Raw genomic sequence first — 23774 nt, forward strand, 5'->3', positions numbered from 1 at the left:
AGGGAGGTTTTAATACCTGTACAGGGGGGGTTTTACTTTGTACATGGGGGTCAGGAGTTCTAAGATGGAGGAAAGTGGGCCTGATCCTGTTCTTCCTCCTTCTTCTTCCTTACCTCCATGTTCTTGGTGATGTTGGCACTCACAGATTGGTTTAGAGTAGAAGAGCACATTGTAACATAGATAGTAGATATTGGGGAAAATCTGTAAACATATAATACGTAATATATAATATAAAATGTTATGAACAAAACAGCTTGGCTGGGACACTTCGGCTTGGGCTAAGTACCGGCATTGAAATGTTAAGTAGTCAATTGCTCCTGAGAATCACCTACAACCCCGCCTACACTAGGACCTGGATGCAAAATAATCCAGTGGAATCATGGGAGGGGGTTTTGGGGATGAAAACCACCCCTAAATGGAAAAGGTGGGCACAGTGGAGGGGGCTGGATGGGTGTGCTCAATAGGGAAAAGGGAACCCCATCTCTAGTCTGTGTTTAACCTGTCACCATAACCTGCAGAGGACCAGATTGGCCTGGGGTGTGGGAAGCAGGAGCAAGCAGATACTTCTTCCTGGGGCTGCCAGGAGGGAAAAAGGGGAGGACGGTCTGCTGGGTTTCCGGATGCAGACTGCACAGCTCTTTGCCCCCAACTGCTGGCGTGTCCTGGGACCCCTGCGGAGCTGACTTTTAATAAAGGCATAGACCCTGATCATTTCACTGGGCACTACTGAAAAGTGTCTGGCACCAACTTCTCGGCACCTACCTTTGAGACATTTATATGCATTCATGAAATGCCCTCTCAGTCTTCTCCAGACTAAACATGCCCAGCTCCCACAGTCTCTCCTCACAGGAGAGATGCTCCAGAGGCCCCACTGGACCCTCTGCAGCAGCTCCTTGTCTCCCTTGTGCTGAGGAGCCCAGAACCGGGCCTGGCTGGAGCCCAGACCATCGTGTGCACGGCAGGAGCCGCCCCCGGGGCTCGGGGCGGGTCGGGGGCGGTGGCGGCGGCGGGGGCAGCGCGGCCATGGCCATGGCGGGCGCGGCGGGGGCTCGGGCCGTGCGCTGCGGGCTGTGCCGGGCCGGGCCGAGCCGCTGGTACCGCACCGAGCGCGGCGTCTACGGCTACAGACCGCGGCCCGCGGCGGGCGGGCGGGCGGAGGAGCGGCGCGGCGCCGGCAGAGCAGGTCGGACACGGGAGAGCGGCGGGGGCTGCCCCGGAGCGGGGCCCGAGCGCTCTCAGGTGCTGCTTGTGTTGTTCCCGGCGGAGCAGACCCGCTCCGAGAGCTCTTGGCTGCGGTTTCTGCAAGCCTGGGGTGCGTGGCCGCGCTCCACGGGCTGAAGCGGCTGTGGGAGCACCGACTGCTGGAGTTTGCTCAGCGAGGGGCTCTCGGAGAGTTGTGCTGCTCGTAGAAGCACCTCTGCCACACGCCTGTTATTTTCCTTTTATACCGTGGGGTTTGAACTAACCCCACTGAAGGGTGGTGAGACACTGAACGGGTTGTCCAGGGAGGCTGTGGATGCCCCAACCCTGACGGTGTTCAAAGCCAAATGGGATAAACCTTTGTGGGAGTTTTATCCCCACGGCAGGGGTGTTGGAACGGGATAGTCTATAAGGTCCCATCCAACCCCTTAACATTCTACGATTTCATGATTAAATACAGATAACTCTCTCCTGTAGCAATCCTGTGTTGCTTTTAGCTCCATTTTACAGTACAGAAAGGTGATTTCAAGCAGAAAACTCTTCTAGATAGGAGTATGGTGCTTACATTAACTTTACTCTGGTGACCCTGGTAGGATTTAAACCCTTTGCACAGAGCTGGAGTGAAACCAGTTTCATCCTGGACACTGAGACCCATCACAAAGTAGCCTCCTTGTTAATGATTAACATATTTTTATGTAACATTTTAAAAATGGCATTTAAACGGCCTCCTTGCTGACAGCATTGTGGGCACTGTTAGCCTTATGTCTGGGTTATGTCCCTCTGTTGTAGAACCCAGTAGAGAAAAGGGGCTGTTTTGAATGGGCTGACAAGTGTCAGAGAAATAATCTTGTGCTATGGTCTGAGAATTCCATTGTTTTGGAAAACAAAAGCCTTCAGACCTGACTACTGCCAGTGCTAAGTTTTTACCAGGATGAAAAACCCCTCCACATTATGAATGCTTTATAAGCTGGTTCATGACATTAATTTTTAGCAAGTTGTGCTTGCAGTATGTTTTATTGTTTGCAGTCTATCAGCCTGGTCTGTGACTGTGCTCAGTGACAGTAACATGTGTGTGACCTCCCAGCTGGTCAAATTCTACCCATGTTGATAATTTTTACCACATTTGGCTCAGCACATGCTCTTGGCTCCCACAGACAGACTTTGATTTTTTTTGAAGTCATGGGACCTGAATTATTGTTAAGACCCAATCTTGTCATTCCAACAAGGAACAAGGAAGCATAAGCGATAGGATTGAGTTGGCTTAGGAAATAAGACTATACACTGGTAATGTGCTGATCTTGACTTAGACATACCTGTTTGTAGTGGTTTTTTTGCAAAGAGATTCAAAGCAATAGGAAGTACCTTTGCATATGTTTACAAGAGCCTAACCTATGCTGTGGGGGAAATCTAGAGTGTACTTGCTTGAAAATTGTATGGAGGAGCAGATTTAGCAGCTTGCTGATGGGAGCTGTTGTGGGGTAGTAAGATAGAAATAACTGCATAGAAAAGCTCTCTTTCCAGCCAGAACCTTAATGGTTGCCTGTGTTGATGTGGATTTAATCTGAGTACATGTGTGATGCTGTTCTGCTTTCTTTTTGATTTTAGTTGACCATGCTCTTGCTCGTTTAATAACTGCCTATGCTGAACATGGCCACAAAGCTGCCAAAATAAACCCACTGTTTGCCGGCCGAGCTGTTATGAACATGGTACCTGAAATCCAAGAGCTGGCTGAAGTTCTTCAGGGTCCTCTCGTTACTACAGGTGAGTCCACAGCCTTATCACAGCAAATTCTGTTTACGGGTGATTTATTGAGGGGCTGTGGCCTCTGTGGAATAGTCAGATATTGAGAGGGGGCTCAATCAGTGATGAAAACTGTTGAACAGAACTTCAGCATAGATATGTCTGTTGCAGAAACCATAATGCAGTGAGAGGCTGCCTTCTAGCATCTTCGGAAATCATGAAAATTTGTGCTTGTTCTTACAACTACCAAGCTTAAACATTAATTTCTTGTGTTACTGTACTATTCTATGATTTACCACAATACTTAATGCTGTAGTGAAGGTTTGAAAGTACAGTGGCAGAAGTCAAGAATTTTGTTTTCTTGTCTTTCTTAGAGCCTTGCTGCAGCCTTAAACAAAGGAGGGTGGTCTCTGTCATTGCTTTATTTTCTCCAAAACAGGCCTTAGTGCTTCCTCTCCTCCCCCAAAGTGACTAATAACATTTATTTCCCACCAGGACTTATAAACATGGGAAAAGAGGAGGCTTCTGTAGAGGATGTAATGGCTTATCTTGACCATATATACTGCGGGCATATTTCCATAGAAACAAGCCAGCTTCCAACTTTGGAGGAGAGAGAATGGTTTGCTAAAAGGTTTGAAGAGCTAAAGCAAGAAGCATTTACACCTGAAGAGAAAAAGCACTTGTGCAAACTGATGCTAGAGTCCCAGGTACTTTGTTCCCTGTTACTGGATTGTAATAGTCATGGAATCTGTCATGGATCCTTTACTATTCTGGACATGAGTAATGCAGAAAAAGAACAATCACTGTCCTGAAAGGCTTTGACAGTGTGCAGGAGGAAGAAGTACAAGGTTTTGCCTGAAGCAGTGCAAGGCAGGAATCTCGTTGGAGTTTGTTGCTGAATTAATTTACCAGCCATTACTGAAATAATGATGCTGTAAACCCATGAATAATCAGTCTTCAAAAGTAAGATACTCTTAGATTAATGATCTGACAGCTCATATTAAATGTTACTAATAGGACCATAAGGTTGAGCAGAGCTCTGTGAAATCTTGTGCTCTGGCTTAGCTGTTCTGTATTTTCCTCTCACCCTTACACTTATCTGTTTTACTGTCCTTAAAGTATGCTGTCACTCAAGGTTTTGGAAGAATAAATCAGAGTTTATGCAGACATCAACTAGATAGTTGATGCTATCATATAGCACTGGCACACATGGAGCTTTTCAGCAAGGAACCCTTGTTCAATGCCTTCTATAAGGAAGGGAGATATTTATGCACTTTTGAAATGTATAGAGAAAATTTATTCCAATATTTCTGTACTGTGAAAAGTTTTAATTTTTTCCCCTTTTCTTCCCATGTTATCCAGAATGATTGAAAGGTAGAAGAGCAGGATCTGTGAAGGTTGGAAAGGTAGAAGAGCAGGATCTGTGAAAATATCCCTGTTTCCAGTTTTCCAAGTGGAAGGAGTGTTAAATGTAACATTTACCAATGACTGAATGGAAGTATATGGCCCACTTTGTATTTTTTGTAGCCTCTTTGGCAGTTAGAGGAATTTGATGGTGACACAGGAGGGTGAAATTGGGACCCTGATGTGCTCTACTTTAATTTCAATATGACCGGAGCTATACTAGGAGTATATAAGTTAACTGTGACAGAAAAAAATCCTGCTTTTATATGTGATCAGTTTTGTATATATTATTCCTTAGAACTGAATATTGCTCCACTAGCAGTTGGCTCAGATCTTTGGGTGTGGCTTAGTCTTCCCTTTTCAGTTACCAACTTCATTTAGTTTCTGTCTTTAGTTGCAAAAGCAAAAGAAATTTCCAGCACTTCCAAAACTTGGTCACTTATTAGAGCTTTCGAGGAGGTGAATGGAGTGAAGCAAGAAGAAAATGAAGTAAATACAGATTAATTTATTTTTCTTCTCCCGAGCATTCTACCTATGTAATAAGGACTGTGCCTAATGTAAATCAAAATGAAACACTGCTTTGCTACTGCTTTGTATCTCAAGATCATTATGGTTTATACTGTAAAACAACACTATTCCTACATTTCCACCTAAAACAGGTAAACTACCAAGAAATTTGTAAATTAATCTGGTGTTAGAATTCTTGAAGCACCTTCCATGTGAGACAGAGAAAGTTTGGTCCTCAATGCAACATTTTTCTGCTTAGAGCTGATTTTTTATAGTCATCATAGCTTCTGGTCTCAGACTGTGTGGGTGGAGAGTGAGCTGAGACTTTCCAGGAGTGTGTTTAGATTTGTATGCCTCAAGGGTATAAACATAAATTAAATTTCAATGTTATAAACAGAAAGTTGCTGCTTAAAATAGCCTAATACTGAAGTTGTCCTGTTTTTAACAGGAGTTTGATCACTTCTTGGCCACCAAGTTTGCCACAGTGAAGCGATATGGTGGTGAAGGAGCAGAGAGCATGATGGGCTTCTTCCATGAGCTGTTCAAGATGTGTGCATACAGCGGGGTCACGGATATCATCATCGGAATGCCTCATCGGGGGAGGCTTAATCTGCTTGTGGGCTTACTTCAGCTTCCTCCTGAGGTAAATGTCTCAGTTCGAAAACACAGGTGTCTGCTAAGGAAAGCAGGAGCCTCTCTTGAAATGGAAAATGTAAACCCTCTCCCTCTGAATTATTATAATTTTGAAATTAAGGGACTCTCAGGCAAAGATATGGGAGTAAGAACAACAGTTCTTTTATTAGAAAAATTAAAAATAAACAATGCAGTAATACAAAACAAAACCACTGACAGAGTCAGAACACAACCTGACCGCCTGTTGGTCAGGGTGGTGGCAGCAGTCCCATTCCATGGTGGCTGCAGCCCTCCTGCAGTGCCAGCTGTGGTTCTGGTGGAGCAGGATCCTGTACAAGGGTGGAGTTTTCCTCTGAAGCTCCAGGGGTGGTGTAGATGGGCCTGGTCTTCCTCTGGGAGTCCAGTGGAAAAGAAATTTGCTCTTCTGGGAGTCCAGTGGGAAAAGGCTGCTTCTGGTGTTCAAAAAGTTAGATTCTATCTAGGTAGGAACACTTGGCTCCTCCCCCTGGGCACAGCTTCTCCCAGTGGGATGATGGAATTTTCTCAGCCATGCAGGGACACTCACTGTTTTCATTAACAGAAAATATCTCCCCAGATAACAGAAAATAACTGCCGCACCTCTAACAGATGGCAATAGAAAACACACCCCCAGCTACATCTTGCAACCTAAGACAGCAAAAGATTTGTAATCTCACAGGCAGGTGCCCGGTTTATTTGCAGTAAAATAAGCCCTCAAAAATTTGCCATGTTGTAAATGCTAGAGCAATAAAGTGTTACCTGTGTGAAGGTGTTCTCCCTTCCTATCAACGCTTCAGTGAACTGTCTGCAAGAGACTCTTAAAAAAACTTTTATGTGCTGCAACTTAGAAGCATCCTTGCAATTTCAGGAATAGGAGAGTGTTTTTCTTTCAACCTGTCAGCGAATTAGAAAAGGGTTTTAACCAAATCTGTTTCCCTGCAGCTCATGTTCCGTAAGATGCATGGTTTGAGTGAATTTCCAGAGAATTCAGCAGCCATTGGGGACGTTCTTTCCCACCTGACATCTTCTGTAGATCTGGACTTTGGCTCTCACAGACCTGTGCATGTCACCTTGCTCCCCAACCCCTCACACTTAGAAGCCATCAACCCAGTGGCTGTGGGCAAGACACGAGCCAAGCAACAGACTCTGCTTGATGGTGATTACTCCTCAGAGAGTTCTGCACAGCCTGGGGACAAAGTTATTTGCCTGCAGGTATTTTGCTCACATATTGTCATTTATATTTGTCAGACTTGCTGGACTAGAATGTGAACAGGAGTGCACATAGAAATATCAAACAAAACTGAGTTAATGTATGATGTCAAGAGCTGGGATCTTCTTTATGGGGGAAGAGGGGGGCAAGGAAGATCAACCAGGCGGTGTTTGTGATTATGTTGGTGTTTAAATAATTGCACTTCTAAGATTTATGAATACTGATTCTGATGCCTCCCTTTATTTTAATAATATTCTGCACTGAGAGCCATATGTGCCTTTCCTCACTTTTGCATTTAAACTGCCATGGGAAACCTTTCAAATTAATGGGTTTGGAGGAGAACTGTCAACAAGGCTGCAAAATATACAGGAGGGTTTAGAATTCTGTAATTTTGTCATGGTACTGTTGAAGACTCTGCTGGAATTCGTTTTTACTCCTTGAACTGACTTGTATAGCTGTAGAAGCAATCCTAAATAGTTCCTTGATAAATTTTCTTCTCTTGCATTTACTTCAAGTTGGAAAAACAAGTGAATTGAACTCTTAACATTTTAAAGCCAAGGCTAAAAACAAGTTAGGCAGAAATGTTCTGTAAAGTGTAACAAACAAAATGGAGAAAGTTACTTGTAGGAGTGAAAACGTATTTCAGTTAAAAAAAGTGTTTTGCTTTCTTTTGGAAGGGTGGGATATTGTGAAAAAGCATGAGACATGAGAATACATGAGAGTACAAAATATTCTGGGCAAGTTGGAGTTCTTAGTTTCTTATTTTAAAAAAAGTCTTCAGAGCTCGCTAGTGAAGCCAGCTTTTGCTTTCCAATGTGTCTCTATCTTTCAGTGCAAGTATTTCTTAGTTTGAGAAGATACTGTTCTTTCTTTCTCATAATGGTAGATCTTCACCATGTAGTAATGAAACTACTATAACTCTTTAAAGAACGATTCTTCATGATAAATGGACCCTCCCTATCCAAGAAAAATTTCACTTCTTAGGATTTGTAGGGGTGATAGGGAGGATTGCATAGTAGAGGAGAGATACATTTGTTTCTGTGCTAAACGCATCCATGTTAGTAAACCGATTCAAAGTATTCCTAAAAGGAAGAAAATGTATCATCATTACTTGTGACTGTGTCTTTAAAAGGTACACAAATGAGATGGAAAACAGGCAAATTTTTGGTTGTAACTGTTAAGTGCTCTCATTCAGCTAATTGAGAAGAAAGAGATGAAAGCAGGCACCTTGTGTTTCAGAATTTTGGTCTGGGAGTTTGACTTTAAACTTTCTGTTTTTACAGTGCTTTCTCTTGAGAAAAGAGAGTAGACGCTCTGGGTTTATACTGGCATTTTTTCTCTTCTTCCACAAGCCTCAGTACCAGAGTTTGAGGGGAGAATGAGTAAAGATCAGTTAAGGTGCCATTGTCAGTGGTGAGCTTCATTGCCCAAGGTCTGAAGGTCTTCTCTTCTGGAACTTCAGTGTGCTCAGAATTTATAAGGATTATAAAACTCTTCTTGGTTAACTACCAAGATGGACATCTCTGCAGTATTTAATTGTCCATCTCTGCTGGAGAGTGGTTTATTTTTCACCTTCTCACATACCTTAACTCTATTTCCTGGACATCAGGCAACTACTGATGTTTATGATTTGAAATGAAATCTGGGAGTAAAATCCTACCTGCATCACAGGAATTGAATCCTCTGGGGTTTGAGATGCATATGAACAGTCTTGTGTAGTTGGATAGTCACTGTCCTTAGGCTTTAATGCTTTAAGAAATGCTAAAGGCCATGAAGTTTTCTCAGATGCTTTAGGGTCTTCACTCAAGTGCTGTCATTGAGATATGTAGTCTTCTTAGTCAGCAGAAGAAACCAGGAAGGAAAGGTAAAAACCCAGCACTTCAGGAACAAGTGTAGCATGGTAAGGGATAGAGTGGGGATGCTGGCTTGTCTCTCTTGCAGTAGTTACCTTTGTTTTGCTGTGATACCTCTTAAAAATCTGTACTGGAAGGGTATAAAACCCAGTGCTGCTGTTTCACTGGTTGATTGAACCTCTGTTATTTATCTTGGTGTACTTGCAGATGTCTCTTAAGGCTTGAAACTGCTATAGGTAGAAAGCAGAACTGTCATCTGGTTTCAATAAGGAAGCACTTCAATCTCTATAGTGACTTTAATTTGCAAATGATTGAGTCTGCATTCTGAGGAAACTGTCATAATATTCATCAATGGACAGCTGTCTCCAATTTCAAAACATCGAGATGTTAGATGATACTCACTCCAGTACCTCTAGCCTTTGTTGGAAACCTGGGTTGGCTATCACACTATTCTCCCTTCCCCTTCCAAACTATTTTTTTATTTGCAGCATTTATTTGCTATTGCTATTTCAAAATGTAACTAAGAACTTTCTGAAAGTTTTTCTTTGAGTGCTTACATTCAGTTCATTTTCCACTTGTGTTTCTGTTTTTGTCTGTTTGGTAAGGTGGGAATTTTGGTATGCCCACATAAGTCCCAGTTCACCAACATTCAACTTGAGCAAGGGTGTAGTGAATGCTGTGGTGAGTGGCTCCTTTTGTTCAGGGGTCAGTGGTTTGCCTCTGACTGCTGCAGCTTTGCCATAGCCAGGAAGCTTGCAGTCACCTGGACACTGGTTGGGTCAGTTTTAAGAGATTATAGGTGAGTTCCAGGTAGGAATTACAGCAGGCATTCATGTACATATGTTGGCTGCCATGACCTTGTGTTAGTCATAAGGCTACATAAACTCTCAATTCATGGAAACAGTATTCTGAGAGAGATTAAGAAGTGGGTCCAGCTGGAACTGTGTCTGTTCCATGTACGCAATTTAGGAGGTCTTACTTAATGAGTTATGGTTTTGATTTTGCTGTTCCTCCAGTGTTTCCTAACGAGACTTTTCCATCTTCTTCCCTGATGCAGGTTCATGGCGATGCTGCTTTCTCTGGACAAGGGATTGTTCCTGAAACACTGACCCTCTCTAATCTACCACATTTCAGAGTTGGTGGGAGCATCCATTTGATTGTTAATAACCAGCTGGGCTATACCACTCCTCCAGAGCGAGGAAGGTCATCTCTGTACTGCAGTGACATTGGTAGGTAGGGTTGAATCACAAGGAAGATTGTCTGTTGTGTCAGAAAGGATTTTTAACTGCAGTGTAAGCTGTGCAATGGACTTTTTATAGCAACTGCCTGTCAGCTCTAGGGAGAGATTATTGTAACTCCAGTTTCATGGTAGAGTAGGAATTAGAATTATTATTATTATTATTATTCCTTCCTACTAGCAACAATTCAGATGCTAAAAATATGCCCTCTCCTATCTGCTTTATGGCAAAGACTAAATATCAAAGGAAAATCTTGTCACATTTTTACAGGATATGATAAAATAATTGCAAGATTTCTGTGAAGTCTTTATACTCAGTTTCTGTCATATTATTGACAGCTTTTAAAAAGGTATTGCAATGGAGTATATAACAGATCTGTTTTAAATATATCTTGTTAAATTTCATTAAAATAATCTCTGTATTTTCTGAGCAAGATTTTTACGTCAGATACTCCTCCATTTTTTCTGTTTTGTTTGTTGTCACGTGAGCCTGTTGAGCTTTCAATTTAAAGATGAAGCTCAAGACCTTTCTATGCCTAAACTAGAAGCGTTGTTTTGGACTGATCTTTCTTAGTGATAAACAGATGCATTACCAGTAAGATCAGAGACATTGCAATAGTTATCTTGTTAATGTCTCCTATAAATAAAAATCAAAAATATGCTTTTGACCTAACATCAAGTGTTTGTCTTATGGTTTCATCAAACCAAACAAGTAGATTCATTAAATCTGGTAAAGTAGATAGCATATGTTATTACTGTTTCCCCTGGGCTGGTTTTGTGTTATGGATTGGTTTTGCTTGGGTTTTTTTGCCTCCATCCTTAGTTTTCATTTCTTCTTACCTGTCAGTGAAGAGGGACTATTATGTAGCTGAGCTTTAGTATTTTCCTTGGGAGGAAATCTTGAACTGAGCCAGGAATGGCTGAAGTATCTTAGTTTCCAGAATTTGGACAGATAAAGTACAAAAGGAGCACTCTTGCTTGCAGCCGAATTGTCATACAGGAGAGGGTGTTAAGATACTGAAATTTTACAGTGTTCTCTTTAATGAAGAGATTTTTCTGCCTGGAGGAGCAGTGGACAGAATGATACTCCCTACTAATAAGGGAGAAAGTTGCTTTTGGCTTGTATAAATTCATAGTAGCGATAGCTTAAGAAGGAAATAAAACTCAATTTCTATTTGAAAGAGAAGCAACCAAGTAGTTCTCTCCCAGTTCCTGTACACTACCAGATTAATATGATGCAGGAACTATGTATAGAAAGCCCTCTGGGAACAAAATGCTTGTAAAGAAGTTGTGCTCAAACTGACAAATACAACAGATTGGGCTAATTGCCTGTTCTCTCAGGCAAGTCTCCTCTCCTTACCCCAGCTCTCATCACAAAGAACATATTTTTTGATTTGTTTTTATTATAGTTACTTCACATGGGCTGTCTGTAGTTTCAGTAGAGCAGGTGTGTGTCTACTTTCTTTGGAAGGAGTTGGGTGTGATTGCTGTTGTGTTTTGAATCCCTGGGCAGGTAAAATCATTGGATGTGCAGTTATCCATGTGAACGGGGACGATCCTGAGGAAGTTGTCCGTGCCACACGACTGGCTGTGGAGTACCAGCGCCAGTTCCGCAGGGACGTCATTGTGGACTTGCTGTGCTACAGGCAGTGGGGCCACAATGAGCTTGATGAGCCCTTCTTCACCAACCCCAGCATGTACAAAATCATCAGGTAAGGGCTGTACAACCAAAATATGTTTGCACCACCTCAAGTCTTGCTGCTGCAACAGAAGTCTCTGTGTGAGATCCTTTGACATAGCCACAGGTCTTTTATGTAAGGTGCAGCTGGACTGTCAGCAGCCCTTGACTACAGTGTGAGTCTGATAATCAGATGTTAATGAGCAATCATTACTGCTGGCTCTTGAATTTGTGGCTTGGTGCTTTTTTGAGAACAATCTTGGACACAGCTCTTGGATTTCAAATTTATGACCACTGGTAATCAGAGGGCAAAGTTGCTTTCTGTGTACCAAGGAGAAGTGTGCATGCTGTGGGAGAATCGGCAGGAAGCCGGTGTGATGCTTGTTTTGTCTTTGTCTGCTCCTGCTGCTTCCACTGGGGACTCATCTTTATCAGCATTTAAATGTATTCAGATTCCATCCTTATCCCCACACAAAAATTCACTTGCCAGTGAATTCTGGTATTTTAGGTGAAGAGTTTGAATGGTTGCCTTGATTGTCTCCAATGCAGAAATCCTACTGTGAATTTCTCTGAAGAAAATATGCATGGTAGCACAGAGGGGGTTTTGATTTGTTTTTACCTGTAACTGCCAACTACAGTGCTTTCACTTTTTTAATAAAGAACTGTAAAACACATCTCTAAGAGACCTGTTATCTTTTTGAAAATGCCAGGAAATTGAACTTCATGCAAATAAGTATAATGCACCAGGACACCATTTATATGAGTTTTCCGTGGTACATGAGTGCAGTAAGGTGGTGTTTCCTTGTTCTCCTGTGACACTGCTTTTAGGCTTAATATCTCTGTGGTTTGATTCCCTCCCTGGCAGATCCCGTAAGAGCATCCCAGACATGTACGCAGAGCACCTCACGGCTGCCGGGCTCATGACTGAGGCTGAAGTGTCTGAGATAAAGACCACGTGCTATTCCAAGCTGAACGATCACCTTGCCAACATGACTTCGTACAGCCCACCCCCTACCAACCTGCAGGCTCACTGGAAAGGCCTCGTGGAGCCTTCTGCCAAAATCACCACCTGGGACACGGGGATGCCTGTGCCACTCCTGCAGTTCATTGGAGCCAAGTCTGTGCAGGTGCCCGAAGAGCTCCAGATGCACAGCCATCTCCTGAAGACCTATGCTCAGGTGAGTAGGGCATCATGATACTTCTGATCCCATGGCTCAAACCTCTTACAGGAAAAAGTCTAAACACAGCAGGGTTCCCAGTTAGAGAATAGCATGGTATTATCTAGGAAAAACAGCTCACTCTGTTTCAAGGCTGAGATTATGCCATTTTTCCTCCAGTTTTGAAGAAATATTTTTTTCCCCAGGTCTGACCATGTACTTCAGTTCGTTATTTCAACAATATTTTATTGCAATGAAGAAAAAAGCTTATAGAAAATACAGTTTATTAGTCTTACAAATAGAAACTATTATGATAAGTTACAAACATTTATATAATTGGTAATTAGAATGAGTACTTCGTAAAGGAATGATTCAGGAACCTGGCAATAGTGTACACAGTTTCTAAAGCCAGTAGTGAGTGGTTTATAACTTATATATATAAACACTACACAACATGTGGCCTAGTTTGACAGTCTGGGCTTGATAACTCCTAAGTTGGTGTTTGGTTTGGATCAGTTTGGGGTTTGTGAATGTTTCCCTTTGATGGATAATGAGTGTGTGCAGGTGTCTGCTTGGCAGCCAGAGAGAGGCTGTGAGTTGAGTATTTCAAAAGACTGATGTTTTTGTCTTCTCAGCCAAAGGCAAGAGCTCCACAGCTCAGTTTGATCATTTGTCACAGTTCTGCAGGCCAGAACAAGGAAGAGTTCTGGAGACAGAAATACTTACACCTGGTATCTTTCATCACTGCTAACCAGACAGACCAGAAGTCTGTCAAGACTACACTCTGTGCTGTGCTATGATTTTAAATATTTTCTGACTAGGATTACTTCATCAGTCCATAGTTTGTTGACTGGGAGGTGAATACATGGTGACCTGTGATTCTGTGGTCCTCAGGCAACCTTCTTTAGGATGTGCTGAAATAATGCTCTCAATTCTGATGCAGCCTTAGCTGGCTGCAGGAATATAGCATTTCCCTCTGTAGTGTGTTGCTTTTTTCCTAGTTTCTCATATTAGTCTGTGCCACCAAAAAAGCTACAGATGGAAAAAGACAAAAAATTTTTTTCTTCTTCTTTATTTGCTTAGTCAAGGGTTCAAAAAATGGAGGAAGGAAAAAAGCTGGACTGGGCAACAGCTGAAACTTTAGCATTTGGTTCTCTGCTGAGTCAAGGTAAGAGGAACTAGACAGCAGACAGTAAAATATTTTTGCTTTAATGTCAATAAAGGATAACATTAGATTTTTTTTTTTGGTGTTTCTAAGTAAAAAGATTGCTATGATTTATAAATTTGAGAATTTGCATGGTCTAAGAGAAGGTAAATATGTATCCTATGTGTCACTAATATTTGTAGACTGAGTCTTAAATACCTTCAAAGAACTGTAGCTCCCTCTCACTCCCCAAAAACCTTTTGCATAGAGCTGAGCACAAGCAGTGCAGCTGACATCAGTGTGGTTCACCAGTACTTCATGTGCTTTATGCTACTATTTCTTCTCCATCCTCTCTAGCCTGAATTCAAATCTCCATTTACATGTGATACAGAATGCACTTTTTTTTTTTGCAGTTTGCTTCAGTAAATTGAACCATTTTACTCAACATAATGTCAGAGCATCTGTGTGCTTGACAGTTGGAACTGTTGCTGGTTAAGAATTGCATCTCAAATTTGATGTTGCTGATGAGGGGAAATCCAAAAAGAGATATAACAAGAGATAGAATTATGTCCTGCATATTTTCTTTTTACATAACTTGCTGATCTGGTGCTGTGTTTGTTGCTTGGCAAGGGTTTAATATCAGACTAAGTGGACAAGATGTTGGCAGAGGAACCTTCAGCCAACGACACGTGATGTTGGTTTGCCAAGAGACAGATGATACCTACATTCCTCTGAATCACATGTCCCCAGACCAGAAGGGTTTCCTAGAGGTAGGTTCTGTAACCCACAAGACCACCTTCTTCAAACTGTGCTGAAACAATGGATTTTTTAAAGCTGATGAGACATATGTAGGCCTAGTGTATGTTCTGGCAAACCCAGATACAGGGACATAAAAACTGTCAGGGCATCCCTATTCTTTGTTGTTATAAATTACAGCTTTAACAAGGGGGTTTGCTTTTTCTTGAGAGATCAAATGTTACTCTTTTCCCCTCAGTGCCTTCATTCAAAAGCAAAAAAATCAGTTCCTATCAATTGCCTTTAGTAGTGTGTGTTGTCAGCACTGTTTGTCTGGTTCCAGTGCTTCTTAACCCTTTGTTGTCTTCTTCCTCATCCATCCCTCCCAACAATTTCCTTTTGTTAGGTGAGTAACAGTCCCTTGTCTGAAGAAGCTGTGCTTGGTTTTGAATATGGAATGAGTATTGAGAGCCCTAAGTTACTGCCAATTTGGGAAGCTCAATTTGGAGACTTCTTTAATGGAGCCCAGATAATATTTGACACTTTCATCTCTGGAGGTAAGTGTACAAGGAACTAATATATTTAAGAATTAATAATTTATATCATGCACATTTTTAGATAATTCTTCCTCTTTCAAGTAAAATGGCATGTTATACAAAGCATTCTGTTTTCTCAAGGAGTACTATGAGCTTGCCTGTGAGGTCCTGACTTCAGTGCAGCTTTTCTCTGAAGACAGTACATCTAAAATGAAAGAGTCCTTCACAGAGTCCAGTCATTACAAAAGGACAGTTAATTATAGTAATGGCCTTTCTTCTCCAACATGTATTTTACTGTGTGTGTATATGGTTGATAGCTTTATAGGCTGCACCTTTCCTTCATGAAGCATCTCAAAAATTCCTGAAGCAATAGAGAAGGAAAATAGTGATTATTTAAAAGAAACAAACAAAAAACCCCACAGACCTTACTAAGTTTGACTCTAACATGTTTTCTGAGTACTCAGCTATAAAACTTCTGTAGTCATAGGAGGCAATTCAGAGGCCCTCTTATCTCACCCAAATTCTGGATTTGATTGTAATCTCTTGTATAGTGCAGGAGGTTTGGCAGAGCTCAGAGGAATGAGCACTGCTGTGTTAGCCTGGATTGGCTCACAGGATGCTGCTGGGATCACACCTGCAGAGATGAAGTTTTAAAATTTCACTATGTCATGTGCTCCATGTGGAGACTTAAGTCTTCTGGGAGCCCAGAGCTACCTGATGATTTCAGAAAATTCAGATCACCTTACATGCGTTATTTCACTGTAATGAACCTCAGACCAAAATGCCAGGAGCATGTTTCAGGCATGTATTTAATGATGTGGAAAATGGCTATTTTTTTTCCAGAGCAGTTTGTTCAAAGTAATGTGTTCTGTGGCTTTATGCTCTGTGGAAATCATCCTTTCCTTCCTCTTTGTTTTGTGTTTCTAGGTGAGGCTAAATGGCTTCTGCAGAGTGGGATAGTAATTCTTCTTCCCCATGGCTATGATGGTGCAGGCCCTGAGCACTCGTCCTGCCGGATGGAACGGTTCCTACAGGTACCCACCACACCTCCCAGGGTCACACATGCCCTGCACAGCCCTGGCAGTCCATGCTCTGCGAGCTGGGCTGCAATGAGCTCCAAGGAGGCAGTTCAGACACAATCTTACCAGCTAAATGCTGAACCCATTTCTTCTCTGAAGTTGTTCCTCTCTTGAATTTGGATATTTACTGATCTGTTCTTCTACAGGTCAATATGCCTCATGTGCCTAGATTCTTTCTTGCATATTAGTCTCACTGCTTGCTTTTGACAAGGTATCGCTGTGTTCCCCCTGTACAGATGTGTGACAGCTCAGAAGAGGGTGTTGATGGTGACCAGGTCAACATGTCAGTTGTGCATCCCACCACCCCAGCACAGTATTTCCATCTACTCCGGAGGCAAATGGTCCGAAACTTCAGGAAGCCTCTCATTGTTGCTTCTCCCAAAGTGTTACTCAGGCTTCCAGTAAGCTGAGAAATGTCCTTCCTCTTCCTTTTTTTTTTTTTCTCTTTATCCTCTTTTTTGTTCTCTTCCCCTCTTTTTTTCTTTTTCTTTTTTTTCTTTTTTTTTTTTTTTTTCTTCTTCTGTGTTCTGTGATTGCTGTTTTGGGGTCGAATCAGTGGAATTTTGCCTGTTTGGGACCCAACAGTTTGAGGATTAAAGCTGGGTGGAGGTGAGCTAGAAATAGGGTCCATTCCTGGCCTGATGGTGTTCTTGGGAAGCTTATCATCTCACTTTTCACTGGGAGTAGGAATATGAGGGAGAGGGAAGACTGTATATTTTGTACTTACCAAAACCCTGTCTCAGTATTCTTTCTGACTCTGGCCTAAGGGAAAAGCAGCAAGATTTGGTAACTTCCAACTCTTCCCCCATGTAGGCTGCTGTATCAAGTTTTGAAGAAATGGCCCCAGGGACCACATTCAAGCCTGTCATTGGTGACTTCTCAGTAGATCCTAAAAGGTAGCTCTATTTTCTTAGAGGAGGAACTCAAAAGAGATGTCTTGTCCCTTTCTCCTACCCAACAACTCACATTTGAGGTGGTATGAAAGAGGTGACTTGAGGGGAAAATGTTTTATGGTAGGCAACTATGGTTAGTTCTACTTCCCCTCCTTTTCCTCTGTTGGTAGTTGTTGGTAGTTACAACATCTGTCTGCAAAACAGTGGAGTGTTTAGCCTGTCACCCCTTGGCCTGACAGGGAGTTTGTGACTGTAGTTACCAACCTGATGGGGCCTACTCTGCACCATGTCCATTAGCTGACAGTCACTGGAGCAGCTGTGACATGAATCATAGATTTGTTTAGCTTGGAAAAGATCCTTAAGATCATCAAGTCCAATCTTAGCCCAGCACTGCCAAGTCTACCACTAAACCATGTCCTAGGTGTCACATCTAGACATTTAAATGCCTCCAAGATGATGACTCCACCACTGCCCTAGGAGGCTTGACCCTTTCAGTGAAGAAATTTTTCCTGATGTCCAATCTAAACTTCCTCTGGTGCAACTTGAAGCTGTTTCCTCTTGTTTTATTGTGTGTTACCAGAGAGAAGAGACAAACTCCCACCTGCTTATGATCTGTCAGGGACTTGTAGAGAGTGAAAAGGAACCTCCTGAGCCTCCTTTTCCCCAGGCTGAGGTCCCCCAGCTCCCTCAGCTGCTTCTCACAGACTTGTGCTCCAGACCCTTCACCAGCTCCGTTCCCTTCTCTGGGTGGGTTCCAGCTCCTCAATGTCTTTCTTGTCATGAGTAGCCCAAAACTGAATCCAGAATTTCTGTTCTGGGGCTGGAATACCTGAGCTGATGAGGTGGGGCAATAATAAAGTGTGTGTACATCTCTCTACTTTCAGATGTTACAGTGAATCCTGTTCAGAATGACCAATTCAGCCTTAATATTTTTCCCCTTATCTGCTGTTTGTTCCCAGTAGTCTGAGCCTCCTTCCACTTCACATCTTGATCCCCAATCAAAAGGCTGGAAGTACCTCAGCTTCTTGGGTTTTTTAAGTAGGATGGTGAGGCACAAAGGATGTAGTTTATCTCACTGCTTTTTCCAGTAAGATTAGGCAGGCAAGACCTCTGTGATTGCAGGAGGGTGTAGTGTCTCTCCAGCAAGTAGTCCTGCTTTGGCGTGGCAGAGAATTGTCCTCTGGAGGGACTTCCCTTCCTCTGATTTATTTTCTACAGAGATGACTACCTTTGACTGGGTGTTTAAATTTTAATAGTCCGAGCTAAGAGAGATCAATCCCATTGTAAGGTAACTTTCTCAGAATTACTGAAGGAACAGGACCTCTGGAATACTGTCCCCAAAGGTTAGTTTGCCAGCAGTTGAAGGGAAGGGAGGTCAAGGAAGAGAAAAGAGGGTCTAGGGAAGCAATTTAGCTTTATGAAGTTGTCTTTGAAGTTTGACTGTTTTTTGGGTTTTTTTTGGTTAGAAGTGTGAAGCTGTTCTGCGTCAAGTTTCTGGAAAACACTAAACTTGGAAGCATTCTTTTCTTTTTTTTTAGTGTCACCCAAGTGGTGCTGTGTTCTGGAAAGCATTACTATGCTCTGGTGAAACAAAGAGAAACACTGGAAGAGAAGCAGCACAGCACAGCTATTCTGAGACTTGAAGAGCTTTGTCCTTTCCCCCTGGAAGCTCTGCAGCAAGAGTTGAGCAAGTACAGCCATGCAAAAGGTCAGCCAAGCTTCTACCTTTGTGTTTCTATTCTCTTTGAAGTACTGAACTAAATCTGTTGCCTACCTTTTAAGATGAAGAGCTGTAGTGGCTTTTTCCTCTTTGTTCTCCCCCTCATACATCCAAGTGTTTCTGGAGTGGGATGTTTCAGAAATTTTTATCACTTGTGTTAAAAGAACTCTTTTCTCTGCTATTGTTAGCTTCCAAGAAGCAGCACTGAAAATCAGAGCAAACCATTTGAGATATTTTTTGCATTGGTCTTTACAGTCCAGTCCTTTTAGTAACTTTTGAAAAAGCAGTAGAAAAGCAGAATATACACACAGTATACCCTAATGGTGGACATACTTTGGGTTTGAATTCAGTTCTGAGCTGCAAGGGAATTGACTCTGGCATGCCTTCACTTCAAAGGTAGTGCCAAGACAAAAAAACTAGAGGTGCTACAAAAACAAAAAACTGTTTTTCTTTCTCTGCTGAAAAGATAAATATGTATGTTTGTTATGTACCCTTATCCTTCCTTTAGTCTTCAAATGGAGTCAGGAAGAACCACAGAACATGGGTCCATGGTCCTTTGTGTCTCCACGGTTTGAAAAGCAGCTGGGGCTTAAGGTAAGATGTCCTCAGGGTGTTTTAGTCTTTAAAATGAAGTTTAAAGTTCTCCTTGAATGCAAAATGTTATGGTGCTTAACAAAAAACCTAGTCTTGATGCCTAAACAAAGTATATGTTCTAATTTCAGCTACTTCTGCTCTTTATAGCACCATTGGTGAAGAGCAGGACTGGAACTTTATTTTACATGGTGTTCAGTCAAAGTAGACAGGATAATGAAAAATCTCAAGTAGGGGAGTAGGAGGAAAATACAAAGGTGCCATTTGCTCTGGTAGATCATGCACTATAAAGTCCTTGGAGCCATGGTCTTTGGGAGATGGGGGATAACTTCCTGCATTACTTCCAGCTGGGGCTGCCCTGTTATCTGACAGCAGATACCACTGTGGCATCAGGACCTCGAGATGTAATTCTGTCCTTCATTAATCATTTCCCCACGACTCAAATTTCAGCTCCATCTTGTGAGCAGACCTCCTCTACCTGCCCCAGCAGTCGGCATTGGAACCCTCCACAGCAAGCAGCAGGAAGATGTTCTGACACACACATTTATCTAAGTTTTCAATGGATGGACTGTTCCTGTTGTCAGTTGTGTTTAGTGCTCCCTCCTGTGAAGAACAAAAGCCAGATCCTTAAGACTCTTAGCTCTCGAAAATGAAAAAAAAAAAAGTGGAATAAGTTTGGTAGTGATGAAGCAATTTTTTCATGTTGGAGAATACCTAACAATGAGAAGCGCCTGTTACTACTGATACTTCTTTTTTTCTTATACAATTTTCTAAAAAATGTCTTTATAAAGTTAAAAATCCAGTCCAGGGGACAGATTGATGACTGTGAAATACCTTATATCTTGCTGCTTATTTGTATTTGACAGTTTCCTGGGATGGTGCGTGTCTCTTTCTACAGAAGTGTTAGTACTGCTTGATCAAATACATGCATCCCCATGCCTGGGAATAAGCCATTTCTATAGTAGAATGTTGTGGATTATCTGTTTTTTCTTTCCTTGAGGGCCAGGAATGCAATCTGTTGTGGTTATTGGTGCTCTTCTCAGTGTCTGAATTGTTAAAGCAGAATTTCCATTGGGGGAACCATGCAAGATGGCTCCTGAAGGCTTCAGGCGTTGCTGTTTTTCTCACCCAGAGGGTGAGAAATCCCAAGGGATGGTTTCAGCACAGCTGTCATCTGAAGAAAGGAAAGAAATCAGTCTTTATTGAGAAACAAAGGATAAAGGACCAAAACACTGAGGTTAAATGGGAGACTAATGAAACCAAATGGAAGACAGGCATCCCAGGCTGACCCCAGTGCTGACTGCCCCACAGCAGCATTTCCTCCACCACAAGATTTCTCCCAGCATTTTTCCTTTCCTGGTTTCAGGGTGAAGTTGGCACCTCCTTGCTCTTCTCAGTTACCTGTGCAAGCAATGCCTAAGTAATCCAAACTCACTGTGAGCCAGAGACATTTCTGAAAAGAAACAAGTGGGGTTTAACTGGACCCATCACTTGTGGATGGAAAGTCATGGTAGGTGAGAAAAAGCAGGTTACAGGCAGGGTGTGCATTCACTTGGGGAGACAGCTCCCAAAATCATCTCTGAAGGCTGCTTTAGTATTTCATCCTAGTTAATTGACATACTCATCCATTAACTTCATGCAACCCAGAAGTTATCTCTGTAACTTCTGTTCTGTCATGTTTCACATTGCTGCATTAGCACATCCATCACAGCAACATGAAGTCATGTTTCTCCCACTTTGCTCTAGCAAACTGCACAACCTCCTGCACATCCTGAACAGCTTTATCTAATCAAGGCATATTCTGCTTTAAATTTCTGCTGATAACTAGGAAAAGGAGGCTGAAGAGTAACGTTGCTTTGGCTGCAGCTGTAGCCAAGGAAGTTGTAGAGCACAGTCACCAGCCTTGACTGCACACTGATGATTACATAAACCCACAGTTTTAGTGCATACAAGGGAAGAACAGAGCCCATGTTTTGAGTTTCACGTGGCCCAAACCTGACCTTGTTATGCACCATTCCCCCACAGGCTGTGCAGGTCTGGTTATCCAACCAAATAAAGGATGCTCAAGTGTTCTGACCCTGTTTGATCCTCCTGGTGGGAGACAAAGCCATTTCTGTAGTGCTGCTTGGCTCAGTGCCCCCAGCCCCATCAGTGTGCCACAAAGCTCCCCAGTGATCTGGGGTAGGAAGGGAGAGCTTGAGCACAGCTTTCCTGGGGTAGGAGAGCTTGAGCACAGCTTTCCTCAGTCAGCTGCCACAGACTGCCTGCAGAACACTGCTCTTGCATGATGGATAACAGCTCCCAGGAGCAAGGCAAAGCACATGCCGACTGAGGGGCTGACGCTGTTTCTCCCAGCAATTCTGGATGTACACATTCCATCTGTGTGCCTTGCTTTTCTCTGCATGCCAGCTGTGACACCCTGCACAGTGCTGGATGGATTTTGCTTTGGGGAAAAGAGAAGCAGGAATTAGAATGGAACCATAGAATATCCTGAATTAGAAGGGACCCACAAGGATCATCAAGTCCAGCTCCGGGCCCTGCACAGGACACCCCAAGAGTCACACTCTGTGACTGAGCTGCTACACAGGCTGAGTAACAGAGCAGGTCCCAGTCCTTGGACAGGAAATTCTGTGGATCATTAACACAAGGAGAGGTGAGGTTTATGTGCTGTTAGATAGCAAGGAGCCAACTAGAGAGAGAGAGTTACAGAATTTGTGCATTGTGGTGTGTCAGGATTTTCAGGGAGAAGTGCAGGACTAGTAGGGAAAACAGTAAAGACATGAAGGAATAAGCTCTTATGTTGAGCAGTTCATTAAAGGGAGCAAAAGCTCTCAGAAAGAAAACACACCAGGAAAACGTAATAAAACAAGTATTTTGGTACCAGTGATGTTATTTTAGATTTAAAAAATACAGTCTGAACTTTGAAGATGGAAAATTATGAACACAGTGGTATTTTGAATAAGCAAAGAAAACAGTACTGCGTTTTTATTTTTTTGCTTCTGTCAGTGAAGAAGGTGACATAGAGACATTTGTTCAGCACACCTGAAATGGTGTATCTGTGTGAGTATGGACTGAAGAAATTTCTGGACTTTTTATCAATCATCAAAACAGTGGCCAGTGACTTAGAGACAGGAGGGATTGCTAACACAACCTGTAATTTAATGAACTTCTCAAATAAGTATGACTAAAAATCTGAATGAAGGGTGATTACAAGAAACTTCCTGAAGCTTAGCTACTAACCCAGCTATTATTTGGAGATTATGATCTACAGGTACACTGCCAGGCATGATAATTACGGGCATTTGTCAGACTGTACAAGAACTCTAGGTGAAAGTAATTGCTATGGAGTTGCTCATTAGTATTTGTTAAGTTATGAGTATATAGAACAGGAAGAAAAAACTTTTCTAAGTGATTTCAGATAAGGGAAGCTATTGAACAAAGTTGTTTAGGTATTGTAGCAAGGTCTTAGTTAAGAGGATTTCATAGTGAATGCAGAATAAAATCCAAAATATAGATTCAAGGTTTTGGAGGAGCCCTAATGCTTCACACATTTTGTGTTCTCTGTTGGAAATTTAACCTAATACAGGAAGAATTCAAGCCTGTGCATCAGAGCAGTTATTCAGAAAGAATAAATACTATTTTTAATGGTCATATCTAAATCTTGCAATAAATTCGGATGATCCTAATTTTATATACCACTGGCTATTGTAACTGAGAGCTCTATAGGGGCAATGCCAGTTTTGGTGATTGTGGGATGATATTGGAATAGGTTTTCAGGTTCACTTCAGAGAATCACAGAAACACAAAATCAAACAGATTGGAAAAGACCTCCAAAACTGTTGAGTCCAAACCTATGACTGATCATCACCTTGTCAACCAGACCATGGCACTGAGGGTCACATCCATCTTTCCTTAAACACCTACAGGGACAGTGACGCCACCACCTCCCTGGGCAGCTCATTCCAATGTCTAATCACCGTTTCTGTGAAGAAATTCCTACCAGAGCCCAACCTAAACCTCCCCTGGCGCAGCCTGAGGCCATATCCTCTCATCCCGTCACTGGTTAGGCGGGAGCAGAGCCCGACCCCCACCTGGTACAATCTCCTGTCAGGGAGTCCAAGCCTCCTTTTCTCCAGGAGGAACAATCCCAACTCCCGCAGCTGATCCTCATGGCACTTGTGCTTCAGACGCCTTTCCTTTGGTCATGCTCCAATGTCCCAGTGTCCTTTCACCCCGTGCAATTATCACATCCATCTGTCAATACGGGTGGGTTGGGCTGTTAACAAAACACTTCGGCAGCGAACCGCTCAGCCTGTGCTTTTCAGCGGCTCGGGCTGTACCAGCAGCCCCCGCATGCCGGGCGGGCTCTGAGGGGCGGGGGCCGCCCGCGCCGGGCAGCGCTGAGGCGCTGCGGGGCCGCGCCCGCCCCTCGGCCGCGC

At 42.7% G+C, this 23774-nt stretch overlaps 1 protein-coding gene and 1 long non-coding RNA gene across 5 annotated transcripts; one reads left to right on the forward strand and one right to left on the reverse strand.

The window, feature by feature from the left end:
- Window positions 1–987: 987 nt before the first annotated feature.
- Window positions 988–23030, forward strand: DHTKD1 (dehydrogenase E1 and transketolase domain containing 1). 4 transcript variants are annotated; one of them, XM_030290503.4, is made up of 17 exons: window positions 989–1183; window positions 2806–2961; window positions 3436–3647; window positions 5300–5494; window positions 6445–6714; window positions 9623–9794; window positions 11316–11514; window positions 12346–12658; window positions 13721–13805; window positions 14412–14551; window positions 14923–15073; window positions 15980–16086; window positions 16368–16532; window positions 16945–17027; window positions 18563–18732; window positions 19253–19338; window positions 20702–23030. In XM_030290503.4, the coding sequence occupies exons 1-17, from the start codon at window positions 1024–1026 to the stop codon at window positions 20753–20755; spliced, it is 2718 nt and encodes a 905-aa protein (XP_030146363.4). In that variant the 5' UTR covers window positions 989–1023; the 3' UTR covers window positions 20756–23030. The 4 variants fall into 4 exon arrangements, 3 of the variants coding, with proteins under 3 accessions (XP_030146363.4, XP_072774890.1, XP_002189880.6); XM_072918789.1 differs by lacking the exon at window positions 20702–23030 and adding an exon at window positions 19683–20302; XM_002189844.7 differs by lacking the exon at window positions 20702–23030 and adding an exon at window positions 19786–20302 and having other exon boundaries at window positions 990–1183.
- LOC140680678 (uncharacterized) lies at window positions 12863–23768 on the reverse strand. Its single transcript, XR_012052039.1, has 3 exons — window positions 23427–23768; window positions 18799–20509; window positions 12863–16698 (listed from the first exon to the last, which is right to left on the reverse strand). It is a non-coding gene; the product is annotated as an uncharacterized lncRNA (long non-coding RNA).
- Between the last annotated feature and the right edge of the window lie 6 nt (window positions 23769–23774).

Source organism: Taeniopygia guttata, chromosome 1A (assembly GCF_048771995.1).
Source record: "Taeniopygia guttata chromosome 1A, bTaeGut7.mat, whole genome shotgun sequence".
Lineage (NCBI taxonomy): Eukaryota > Metazoa > Chordata > Aves > Passeriformes > Estrildidae > Taeniopygia > Taeniopygia guttata.